This window comes from Pelophylax lessonae (genome assembly GCF_965119305.1).
Source record: "Pelophylax lessonae genome assembly, chromosome: 1".
In the NCBI taxonomy this organism is placed as follows: domain Eukaryota; kingdom Metazoa; phylum Chordata; class Amphibia; order Anura; family Ranidae; genus Pelophylax; species Pelophylax lessonae.
The window spans coordinates 165,210,776-165,223,345 of NC_138768.1; the positions used below are offsets into that span (position 1 = coordinate 165,210,776).

The following is a 12,570-nucleotide window of genomic DNA, read 5'->3' on the forward strand; positions in this document are numbered from 1 at the left end:
TGAGTAAGGAAAAGAACAGACTAAACTTAACCAAAACTACTACTGGTCTCAATAGCACCAGGAATGTGACTTCCCAGCCATAAGTCAGTAGTGAAGTCATTCAGTTATCACCAAGTATCTCATAATAATGCAGTACAACGCTCGGCCATCGGTTGGATTTTGTGATATCCCTCCCAGACTATATAGCATGCCTATATGGGTAAGTATCAAATGTGTTGGTGTTTGGGATCTGGTGAGCCCAGCTATTTCCAGGGAGTAAAACATCCACCCAGATCATACATCTAAAAATTGTTGTTCTGTATTCCGATTCTTATAAACCCATCTCTCTGTGTCCATTATCCTCTCCACCTCCCTCCACCACTCTTCAAGAGTGATACAGGTTCTTCCTCCAGTACCTAGCAAATAGGCACTTAACTGCGATCAACAAGTGTGGAGTCACACTGCGTTTATACGATTTCAGAAATGAGGCGGTATCGTAAAAAAGGTAAGAGGTCTAAATGCAATTGGCTTGAGGGTGGTCTTCTATATCCATGGTGAGATATCCTGCCAGAACATCTGAATTTTAGGGCAAGTCCACCACAGGTGTATACAAGTTCCCTCTTGCGGGCAGCCCCTCCAACATCTAGAGTCCACCACAGGAAACGTTTTTGCCAAGCGGTGGAGTGTGCGATACCACAGAGAAAGGAACTTAACAGGATTCCTGCATTTTTGTACTTATGAATGAGACATGAGATAGCTGAACTATTTTTAGCAATTGGGGGTGGAGAGAATTTAATTTCCAGTTTGGTCTCCCACTATGAAGGGGTAGTTTGTGATTGTGTTCTGAATAGGAGCCGGCATGTGTGAGAAAGTAAATGGGAGGTGTCTGAACGATGGGCACACGTCTTCAAACTCTGTAAGGCAGTCCGAGGTACAAAGTTTGGGGCGTAATTTAATGAGGAAGTCCTGCAGCTGTCTAGGACGCCGGAAATTCAAGGGGAATTGTCCAGGTCTGTCTCAGTAGATCTAGGGTAGTAATATGTCCTGTGGGGGCAATTTTCGAACATCTAGTGTCTGTCTGTGCCCCAATGTCAAAAAAACACTACTTCTTTACCTGGGACGAACCATGGAAACCCTCCCAATGGGGCCAAAGGAGATGTCGGAGGAGCTAGCTCCCCATTCCTATTTATTCTCATATTCTCAGGGTAATTAATGTAAGAGGGGAAACCCAGGAAGACAGACCCCCTATTCGCGTCAGCAATCCAGGATGCCCCTGCTAAATTATGACCCGCTATGGTTTTTTTTACAAAAATACCCACAGTTTCTCAGAGTAACTATGATGCCAACTGAGAATGTGTACCAGGGCCATTGCTTTATAGTAAATGTCTGGAAGTCCCAAACCCCCGTCCTCCTTGCATCTACTTAAAGTGGTTGTAAACCCCCCTCTAAGTTGTACCTATAGGTAAGGCTTACCTAAAAAGGTACTGTAAATATCTCCTAAACTTGCACCGTTTAGGAGAGATTTACTGTATAGTGCACCGATGACGTCATGCCGCCCGTGCCGTTTCTTCAGAGCCCTGTGCCGTGACCGGCGGCTCCTGCACGCATGCGCAGAACTGACTTCACGCGGCTCCTGGCCAGTAGCATAGCCGGAGTCCGCAAACCAGGAAGGAAGACGGCTGAAAGTGTATGCGGCCTCCAGTTTGAAGTCAAGTATCACATAATGTGCTAGTATGCGATGCATACTAGCACAGTATGCTTTTGCTTTTCAGTGGAAAAAAAAAAACAAACACACTGGTTTTTACTTCCTCTTTAATAACGAGTAGTCTGGGGTGCGCGTTCTGCCACACAAATGCTGTAAATAGTTTAAGCAAGTGTCTGAAAAAACGTATGGGGTAGGTCGATAGGTACAGTGTACAACAAATAACGGATTCTTGGTAAGACATTAATTTTCAACCTTTAACCACTTGCCGACCGCCGCACGACTATCTACGTCGGCGGTCAGCCCCTCACAGGCAAAGTGACGTAGGTCTACGTCACTAGCTTGTGAGGGTCTAGGGAGCGAGGGCGCGCTCCCGAGTGGTCACGGACCCCCCCGCGCGTGTGACCGGCGGACCCGATGTCCGCCGGCCACTCTGCGATCGGCGGGGGAGAGGGAGAAAGTCAGGCAGCTTGTGTAAACAAGCTGCCTGTCATTCTCCTCGCTGTATGAGAGCTGATCATCTGGATCTACTATGTAGATCCGTTGATCACTCTGCATACAGCTGAAGCCCCAGCCAATCACAGTTAGAATCACGCCCCTAGGGACACACACAGCCCCTCCCTCTCAAATAAAGTTAACCACTTCACTACCAGTGTATTTTTACAGTAACAGTGCATATGTATAGCACTGATTACTGTAGAAATGTCACTGGTAACCCCAAAAGTATCAAAAATGTCAGTCAAGGGTCCGATCTGTCCGCCGCAATGTCGCAGTACCGCAAAAAAAAAAAAAAATCGCAGATCGCCGCCATTACGCGTTAAAAAAAAAAACAACAAAAATGACAAAAATCTTTCCCTTAGTTAGTAAACGCAATAACTTTTGCACAAACCAATCAAAATACGCTTTTTGCGATTTTTTTTACCAAACATAGGTAGCATAAAACAAATTGGCCGAAAATTTTAAAAAATTTTGATTTTTACATTTTTTTTGGGGGGAATTTCATATAAAAAAAAAGGGAAAAATATTGCTATTTTTGCAAAATGGACGCTCTTTTTTTGTTTATAGCGCGTGATCAAAAAATCGCACAGGTGATCAAATACCGCCAAAAGAAAGCTCTGTTTGTGGGAAAAAAAGGACGCCAAATTCGTTTAGGTACAGCGTCGCACGACCGCGCAATTCTCCGTTAAAGTCACGCAGTGCCGAATCGCAAAATACCCCCTGGTCGGAATGGGGGTAAAATCTTCCGGGGCTTAAGTGGTTAATACGTCCCATCCAGGTAAGGGATATGTTCCTCCACTTAAGGTCCCCTTCTATGAATTGCAGAAGTTTGTCATAATTATCTGAATATAGAAGGTGATAGTCAGGGGATATATTAGTACCCAAATATGGGAGTGTCCGGGTTTGCCATGTGAATGAAAAGTTTTTCTTTATAAAAAGGGACATCAGGTCTGAATGTATTGCTACCGGTAAAATATCAGATTTGCAATAATTCACTTGGAAATTGGATAAGTGGCCATACCTCTGCAATTCAGATACCAGTATTGGCAAGGTGGTATGAGGTTTAAAAAAAAAAAAAAAAAAAAAAAGTATGTCATCTGCGTACGCTGATAATTTATGTTCAGTTGTACCCACACGGACACCTCGTATATCGGCGTAACTACTGTATGTAACCCTGACCTCCGGGCAATGGTACAATGCTAATATCCATCTCAGAATTCTCTGCCCAAGGCCCAACCTTGACAAGGTTTCCTCCAGGTATAACCAGTCCACCCTATCAAAAGGTCCTCACAGCGTTGGTTGACAAGAGCAACGCCGGCGATTGAGAGGGACCATGACGTAGCCAATGCAGGATATGGACAGCCCAGACCGGGTTGTCCCGAGCCTCCCTTCCAGGAATAAACCCAGTCTGGTCTAAGTAAATTATGGATGCTAAGGAATCTTGCAATCGTAAGGCCAGAATTTGAGAACATTTTTGTGTCGGAATATAATAAAGATATGGGGCGGTAATATGGCATAGCATAGAGTCCTTCCCTGGTTTAGGTAAGATTACTATGTGCGCCAATAGGGATTATTTAGGGAATGGATTTAAAGCACTGATAGCATTAAGATACGTGCAGAGAGGGTGCAGTAAAATATGGGATAATTTTTCATAGGTTAGAAAACCTGTCCAGGCCTGGGCTTTTCCCATTGGGGAGAGCAGCAATAACTGAGGCTATTTCCATAGTAGTGAACGGACGTTCTAGATCTTGTATAATCTTGCTTGGTAAAGTTGAAACTCCTGAATCAAGGTACGTTTGTGTTGGGCTGTTTGGGATCAGGTAGGGGAATATTATATAAGGATTGTGAATATTTTTGGAATTCTATTGCAAAACTAGAGGTGTCTACGATAGAGTCATCGTGAACCATGTGCACGACAAACTGTTTCTTCCAAAGAGCTTGTGCCAGGAGACGCACCTTATTTTTTTCCAAACTCAAAAAATCTGTGGGCATAAAATCAGATTTTATTCCGTGCCCTATGTTCTAGACATTCAGTCAGTTAAGTACTCCAGTCTTTTCATCTGTTGGTAGTAGGGGGGGATTTATGCCTCTGTTCCAATCGTCTGATCTCCTCCAGTAGATCAGCCAACTCTTCTAAAGCCCCGTACACACGTACCGATCGGCCGTCTTTTGTCCAGGGCTGTCGTGTCTGTTGAAAAGTGCAAAAGACTGCACACGAATTTTGTCGGCCAACAACAGCCGACTGCAGAAGTGATGTCATGTGATGGTTAACTTTCCTTGTGTTTTTTCTTTTCTGAGCATGCCCAGTCTTGCAAATTTGCTGTCTGTCGGCCGAATTCTGTACTGACTGGTGAACAATTGGCCGTTCTGGTGTCGGCATACAAAAATTTTAATGCTTGCACAACAGATTCTGTTTGGCCGAAAGTGCACTGTCGGCTGTCGGAAGCATCATACTAACAAGCCGAAAATCGGCCGATCGTTCGGCGGCCGAACAGTTTCGGCCAAAAATCGGTACGTGTGTACGGGCCTTAAGTTTTAGTTTTTTGAGTCTAGTACTATGACTAATTAGTACTCCACGGATCACCGCCTTGTGGCCTTCCCAGACTGACTGCGCAGATGCCTATTCAGTGGAATTTAGCTCAAAGTAGGATTTGAGTGAGGATTCCAGATTCTCCAAAAGGTTTTCATGGAGCATCTACGTCCATTCTGTCCTCCCAAGGTCTAAAAGGGAGATCGTAAGATACTGGAGCATGGTCAGAGATAGTTCTCTGCCCAATAGAGGCGTTGACAAGGCGATGAAGGTGATACTGTTCCAGGTAGAGGAGATCCAACCTGGAGTTAGAATTATGGACTCCAGAATAAAAAGTATAATCTTTTTCAGATGCATGTTTTGCCCTCCAACTATCCACCAGGTGTAGGGAGCCTAGTAGTTTTTGGAAGGGTTTCCTGTTGTGAAGGAGAATACTGATCTTCCAGATGAAGTATCCAGAGGCAAGTTGAAGTCTCCTCCCAAAATTAGGAGGCCTTCTGTAAACTTAAACAATTTTCCTAAAACTGTGGAAAGGAAACTAAGCGCCGGTTCACATACACGTGACGCTACTTCCCGGGGCGACCTCCGAGATCGCGGTGCGAGCAGCGCGCCGCGACCCCGGAGCGGCCGCCACGGACTTCATAACATTGAAGTCTATGGCGGTCGCCTCCTGGTCGCCCCAAAGAAGCTCCGGACCCTTTTTCTAAGTCGGAGCGACTTGTGTCGCTCCTATTAGAACGGGTCCGCAGCTTCCCTATGGGAGGCGACCTGTGGCGACCTGTGAGGCGACCAGGTCGCCTCACAGGTCGCCTTATTGTGAACAGGGGCTAACAGTACGTATGTTTGGGGCATAAAAATTTGCAACAGTTATAGACTGACCTGCAATAGTACCCTTCGCAAATAAAAAAAAGGTACCTGCCTTCACAGTCTATGACCTGTTCCATTAGGACAAAAGGGCATCTTTTATGTATAGCTACCACCACCCCTCTTGCTTTAGGGATCAGGGAAGGACATAGGTACCACTGTGAAAATACTGTGTGAGACAATTTAGGCATGGATGTCGCAGTGAAGTGGGTCTCCTGGAACATCACGGTAGGTGGGTCAATGTGACGGAGTTCCTGCCACACCTTGCCATGTTTGTTAGAACATAGTTCCCCAATATTGTAGGAAAGTACAGTAAAACCTTGGATTGCAAGCATAATTCGTTCCGGAAACATGCTTGTAATCCAAAGCACTCTTATATCAAAGCGCATTTCCCCATAAGAAATAATGAAAACTCAGATGATTCGTTCCACAACCATTTATTCATAAGTCCTTCAGTTTATAGTCCATATAAAAAGATTATAGCATTGCGATAGGTTATATAGTCATAAAATGTCCATCCAAAAATAGCCCCTTCCACAAGGGGATTAGAAGCAAAATCCAGCAGGAGCTACAGAGTATCAAAGAGAAGAGAGGCGCCTCTAAGTGTAGCAATATGGTTACATTTAATGAAGGTTCAACATGTAGCAACTCACATGGTTGATGAATAAAACCGGCACATCTAAGTATGCAGGCATCTGGGGTAAATCTGACCACATAGACTATCTTCTGCACCGCCGGCTGCCAGTCTGTAATCCTGACCGGGAAGACCACCCTGCAGTAAAGCGATCTGAAAGCGAGGGGCAGCATGGAAGGGATGACGTAGATGGCGGTGCTGAGGATGGTCTATGTGGACAGCTTTAGCCTGGATGCCTGCATACTTAGATGTGCCTGTTCCAATCATCAACCATGTGAGTTGCTAAATGTTGTACCTTCATTAAATTTAATCATATTGCTACACTTAGAGGTGCCTCTCTTCTCTTTTCTACTCAGCTGTGACTTGAGGCTACTTGTAAATCAAGACATCGCTTGTAAACCAAGTCAAAATTTATTTGAAAATTTTGCTTGTCTTGCAAAGCGCTCTTAAACCAAGTTACTCTCAAACCAAGGTTTTACTGTACTTTTAAATGAGACATCATTCCCATGTGATAATCACACGGTGTCTGTGCAGCAGGATGTAAAGTCCAGGAGATCCCTTCAGGCGACCTATAATTGGTACCAGTGATGGCCGAGCAATGCTTCCATTGTGCATAAATGTGGGCGGCACAGTGGTGTAGTGGTTAGCACTTTCACCTAGCAGCAAGAGGGTCGCTGGTTAGAATCCCAACCACGACACTACCTGCCTGGAGTTTGCATGTTCTCCCTGTGCCTGCGTGGGTTTCCTCCGGGTACTCCGGTTTCCTCCCACACTCCACAGACATACTGGTAGGTTAATTGGATCCTGTATAAAAATTGTCCCTACTATGCATGTATGAATGTGAGTTAGGGACCTTAGATTGTAAGCTCCTTGAGGGCAGGGACTGATGTGAATGTGTAATGTATATGTAAAGCGCTGCGTAAATAGACAGCGCTATATAAGTACCTGAAATAATAATAAAATCCAGGTGTGTAGAGACCACTATTAAACAACACATATAAAAATAACCTTAAAAAAAATAAATAAATAAACAACCTCTAAACAGTCTTGCACCCTTCAGGTGCACAAAGAACAGTAGAGGGTTTTGTCCCCACCAGAAGGTGGTCGGATAATGGGGAGAACATAGTTGGAAAGAAGCGTGGAGCATCCTTATGGGATCCCCGGGCTTATTCAAGATGAAGGCTAATAATCCCCCAGGGACAATACTTAATTATTCTGCCAAAAAACATATAACCAACAAACACTTAGATTCTAGATCTTATAGCTGGTAAGTAAAGTGGCACTGCTAGCGGGCAGGCAGACAGCGGTAGATCAAGGAGTATTCCGTTTGGGAGTCAGTCCGAGTGGAAAGTTCTCAGCACCACTGGTAGCTCTGCAGCCCATTCCACCCTCAGAGCCTAATAAGGCCATCAGTATGATATATCAGTTCTGTTACAGGCCGTCTCCAATAGTAAGCCTATATTAACAGCATTGTGAGAGACAGTGTAACAAAAGGAGAGGAGAGAAATAAGTTCTGTGGAAAGAGGCTTCAAATGATCAACCATCCTTTGCAGCAGCATCCGCTGAAGCCCGCCTGCTAGCCTGTCAGTGTCGCCAAGACCTTTGAGGGGGGGGGGGGGGGGGCAGGATGCCATTGCCCTGGACCCGAGGGGATAAGGACATCCGTCACAAAATCGCCAGTCCTCAAAGTCCACTCGAGGAAGGGAGAGAGTGTCCATGAATTTAGGGAGATAATTTTTATTGCAGAATAACACCGTTTCCCATCTTTCTTCGCTGTGAGGGGGAAGGGAAAACCCCATGTGTAAGTGGCGCCTTCTTGGTGGAGGACCTCCAGTACAGAATGCAGTGATCTGCGCATCACTAATGTCCGCTTGGATACGTCAGGAAACAAGGAGATTTGTGCGCGATCAAAATCAATGGCCCTCATGATGGCTTCTTTGATTTCGTACTATGAAGTTTAGATATGACATTGTGGGGTCTGTTAACATCCTGCGGTGGCGGAATGAGAACCCGGTGAGCTTGATCAATTTCTATACATGCTGGAGCTGCATTGCCTAGGATTTGTGTAAAAATCCTTTGTAGTGTGGTTATTAAATCTGGCGCCTGCGTTGCCTCTGACACGTATATTTTGCCTCCTCTCCCTGTTCTCCCAGTAATCTAATTGCAGAAGGAGAGATTCAACCATATTATCTTGTCTCTGCACTCTGCCCTTTAATGCTATTACAGAGCTTGTGATATCTTCTTCACCAGATTCCAGAGTCTCAATCCTGTTGCCCAAAGCAGTTGTTTCAGATTTTAGAGGATCTAGGGCCTCTTTAAAATTAGCTTCAACGGTGGAGATCAGCAGGGATATGGCAGATTTGGTGGGTAGTGCTCTAATATGCTCCTTAGTCCCAATCTCTGTCCAAGTCACCCATCAGAGAATTCGTGTGTGATTGTGAGGTTGAGACATGTGAGGGAGCTGGACTGTGGCACTGTACCTGGCTCTTGCAATGCAAAGAAGAAGGCTGTGTGTCTGGCTGCGGATCTGAGCAGGGAGAAGATGCCGCGGACTGCAGGCGGCGACTGGGCGCCATCTTGGGACCTTCCATGTGCGAGCGGAGGCCGCTGGAGAAGTAGGAGTCCAGTAGTCCTGATCGGGTTGCGGCGCTTTTGTTCGGCTGGGAGGAGGATCGTCGGCAGCTGGGCATACAGCGGCACGTGTGGTGGCGGTGTCCCTGGTATACAGCGATGGAAGCCTGGGTAGATGCACAAGCTCACCAAGGATGTGCCCTCATGCTAGCATGGCCAAGTCACGCCCCCAGGATGGGTTTTCTGATGGTGAAAACAGTGGACCTTGCCGGTCTATTTTATGTAAAACAGCCACTTGTAGTCCCTATCAGAAGCTTGTGTGACAAGGTGACAATACAACAGCAGAAATTGAAGGCAGGGACAGAGTACTGTCACCTGATAAATAGGAAGCAGAGACAGGGCACTGTCAGTCCATAAAAAGAAGAAAAAAAAGTGACACCTGAACAGTCAGGCCAAAATGATTCAAAACAATGCTACAGAAAAGAGCACTTCCAGTTTGACAGTTGAATAATCTGAAGCCATAAAAAGACTGTATACAGTAAACCCCCATTATATCGCGGTTCAGTTTTCACGGTCCCGGTATTTCACATTTTTTTCTGTAAGACCTATTAATATCATTATATTAATTATAAATTAAATATTTTTGTGTTTTCCATTGCTCTCTCTCTCAATATCTTTTTATGTGTTTAAATGTGTTTCTATTGTTTTAAAAGTGTGTTTAAAGACCTTAAAATGCTTTCATAGTACCGTAAAAGTTATAAAAACACGCCTAGGGTGTATTTAAATAGGGTATTTCTATTTCGCAGATTTTCACTTATTGCGGGTGGGTCTGGAACATAACCCCCGCGATGGAGGGGGGGGGTTTACTGTATACACACTAAATTGACCCAAACCCAAAATTGCCTTTTCACATTACAAAATTGAAAGTCAGCATTAAGAACTAAGGTAGATGTGCAGCAGTACAAATAATACATATGCCAATAAGGAAAACATTACAATAAAATAAAAGGAATTACTCACTCTTTGTTCGCTCATATGAAACGAGTTTGTGTTTTACCAGCTCCCGCAGTATTTTGTTGCAACCACCATGCTTCAGACTGGCTATAGAGGCTATTAAACTTGCAGGCACTATTTCATGGTTCTTCATACCCATTTCCACCTAAATGGAAAAAAATGATGACAATCAACACAGGGCTCTGTACAGAGGGAACCCCTGCTAAAAGTTTCTATGTCTACAACTCCTGGTACATTAGTGTGGTGGTCAGTGGGAAGAATTCTCCTCTTACAGATATCTAAAAGATCAATTATATTAGTAGGAACTTTTCTGAGTGTCGGGAATTGCCATTGGAACCCCTAGTAACCTCTGGAGGAAGCCTAGGCTTCCATGGAATCCTTCTGTATGTCATTGTGGGGCGCTCTTCCTCCTCCCGCTGACGCGGGCGGTTGGGGCGCTCTTCTTCCTCCCGCTGACGCGGGCGGTTGGGGCGCTCTTCTTCCTCCCGCTGACGCGGGCGGTTGGGGCGCTCTTCTTCCTCCCGCTGACGCGGGCGGTTGGGGCGCTCTTCTTCCTCCCGCTGACGCGGGCGGTTGGGGCGCTCTTCTTCCTCCCGCTGACGCGGGCGGTTGGGGCGCTCTTCTTCCTCCCGCTGACGCGGGCGGTTGGGGCGCTCTTCTTCCTCCCGCTGACGCGGGCGGTGGGGCGCTCTTCTTCCTCCCGCTGACGCGGGCGGTGGGGCGCTCTTCTTCCTCCCGCTGACGCGGGCGGTGGGGCGCTCTTCTTCCTCCCGCTGACGCGGGCGGTGGGGCGCTCTTCCTCCTCCCGCTGACGCAGGAGGAGGAACAGCGCCCCAACCGCCCGCGTCACGGGGAGGAGGATGTGCGCCCCAACCGCCCGCGTCACGGGGAGGAGGAAGTGCGCCCCAACCGCCCGCGTCACGGGGAGGAGGAAGTGCGCCCCAACCGCCCGCGTCACGGGGAGGAGGAAGAGCGCCCCACCGCCCGCGTCATCACGGGGAGGAGGAAGAGCGCCCCACCGCCCGCGTCATCACGGGGAGGAGGAAGAGCGCCCCACCGCCCGCGTCATCACGGGGAGGAGGAAGAGCGCCCCACCGCCCGCGTCATCACGGGGAGGAGGAAGAGCGCCCCACCGCGCGCGTCACGGGGAGGAGGAAGAGCGCCCCACCGCGCGCGTCACGGGGAGGAGGAAGAGCGCCCCACCGCGCGCGTCACGGGGAGGAGGAAGAGCGCCCCACCGCGCGCGTCACGGGGAGGAGGAAGAGCGCCCCACCGCCAGCGTCACGGGGAGGAGGAAGAGCGCCCCACCGCCAGCGTCACGGGGAGGAGGAAGAGCGCCCCACCGCCCGCGTCACGGGGAGGAGGAAGAGCGCCCCACCGCCCGCGTCACGGGGAGGAGGAAGAGCGCCCCACCGCCCGCGTCACGGGGAGGAGGAAGAGCGCCCCACCGCCCGCGTCACGGGGAGGAGGAAGAGCGCCCCACCGCCCGCGTCACGGGGAGGAGGAAGAGCGCCCCACCACCCGCGTCACGGGGAGGAGGAAGAGCGCCCCACCGCCCGCGTCACGGGGAGGAGGAAGAGCGCCCCACCACCCGCGTCACGGGGAGGAGGAAGAGCGCCCCACCGCCCGCATCACGGGGAGGAGGAAGAGCGCCCCATCGCTGGCGTCAGGGGGAGGAGGAAGTGTGACCCACCGCCCGCGTCAGCGGGAGGAGGAACAGTGCCCGCGTCAGCGGGGAGGAGGAACATCGCCCCACAATGACATACAGCAGGATTCCATGGAAGCCTAGGCTTCCTCCAGAGGTTACTAGGGGTTCCAATGGCAATTTCCGACACTCAGAAAAGTTCCTACTAATATAAATGATCTTTTAGATATCTGCAACAGGAGAATTCTTCCCACTGACCACCACACTAATGTACCAGGAGTTGTAGACATAGAAACTTTTAGCAGGGGTTCCTTGAGGCCGGAAAGTTATTTCCAGGGTTCCTCCATGTTGAGAAAGGCTGCCATATACTGTACAGTGTGCCCAGATGCTGGAGGCTGTGCAGTCCATCTCTCACAAGTACACACAGGGCCCCGAGTGTAGACACAAGACACAAGCCTGCCGCCCATCCTCCCCTCCCCAGAAAACACACACATACCGCGGTGAGCACTCTGAAGTCATCTCTGGACAGATACCGAAGCAAAACCACATTCAGCTTCCCCATGCCGACCACCTGGCAGCCTGGAACGCACAAACTCACACATGCGTTCCACGCGAACGTCACGACGTAACGTCCTCCCGGGGAGTCCTTGCAGGGCTATAGTCACGTTAGAGCTAATGTTGATCTTTACCTGAAACGTCCTAATGTATGATGACTGCCCTTGGTGATGTGGATAATATAATATTATCCGGATATATGGCGTGGTTGATTGAGGGCTTTCTCCTAGGGAAGGGTGAATGCAGTTTGTTGTTGGTATAATGGCGCTGCCGAGTCCCTGGCTGCCTAGGAGAAAACTGAAAAGTTTGAAGTGGGCGGGAACAGAGGGGAGAGGCAGAGAATCGCACAGCACCAGGTATATGGAGGTCTGGGATTATTTCTATTATTGCACACTGATTATGGGGCAAGTATTAGAGGGTCTAATGTGCTAGGCCATGCTGGGACTTATAGTACAGCTCACACAGGTGTCTGTAATATGACAGTCATTGCAGACTGGGGCTCATTGCTGGGCTGCTGGGGACATTTCTACAAGGGCTGATCACTGGCTAAGCTGTGCTCTGTGTGTTATTTTTATATC

The 12,570-nt window shown here is 48.3% G+C and overlaps 1 protein-coding gene across 1 annotated transcript in view; it reads right to left on the reverse strand.

Annotated features, from left to right (window-relative positions):
* The window catches only part of RIOK2 (RIO kinase 2), a 72,263-nt gene extending 60,213 nt beyond the window's left edge, over positions 1–12,050 (reverse strand). Inside the window, exons 1-2 of the mRNA XM_082274952.1 lie at positions 11,934–12,050; positions 9,799–9,937 (exon numbers count right to left, since the gene is read on the reverse strand). Coding sequence (XP_082131078.1) covers positions 9,799–9,937; positions 11,934–11,999 — 205 coding nt within the window. The 5' untranslated portion in view covers positions 12,000–12,050. The remainder of the gene's footprint in view (positions 1–9,798; positions 9,938–11,933) is intronic.
* Between the last annotated feature and the right edge of the window lie 520 nt (positions 12,051–12,570).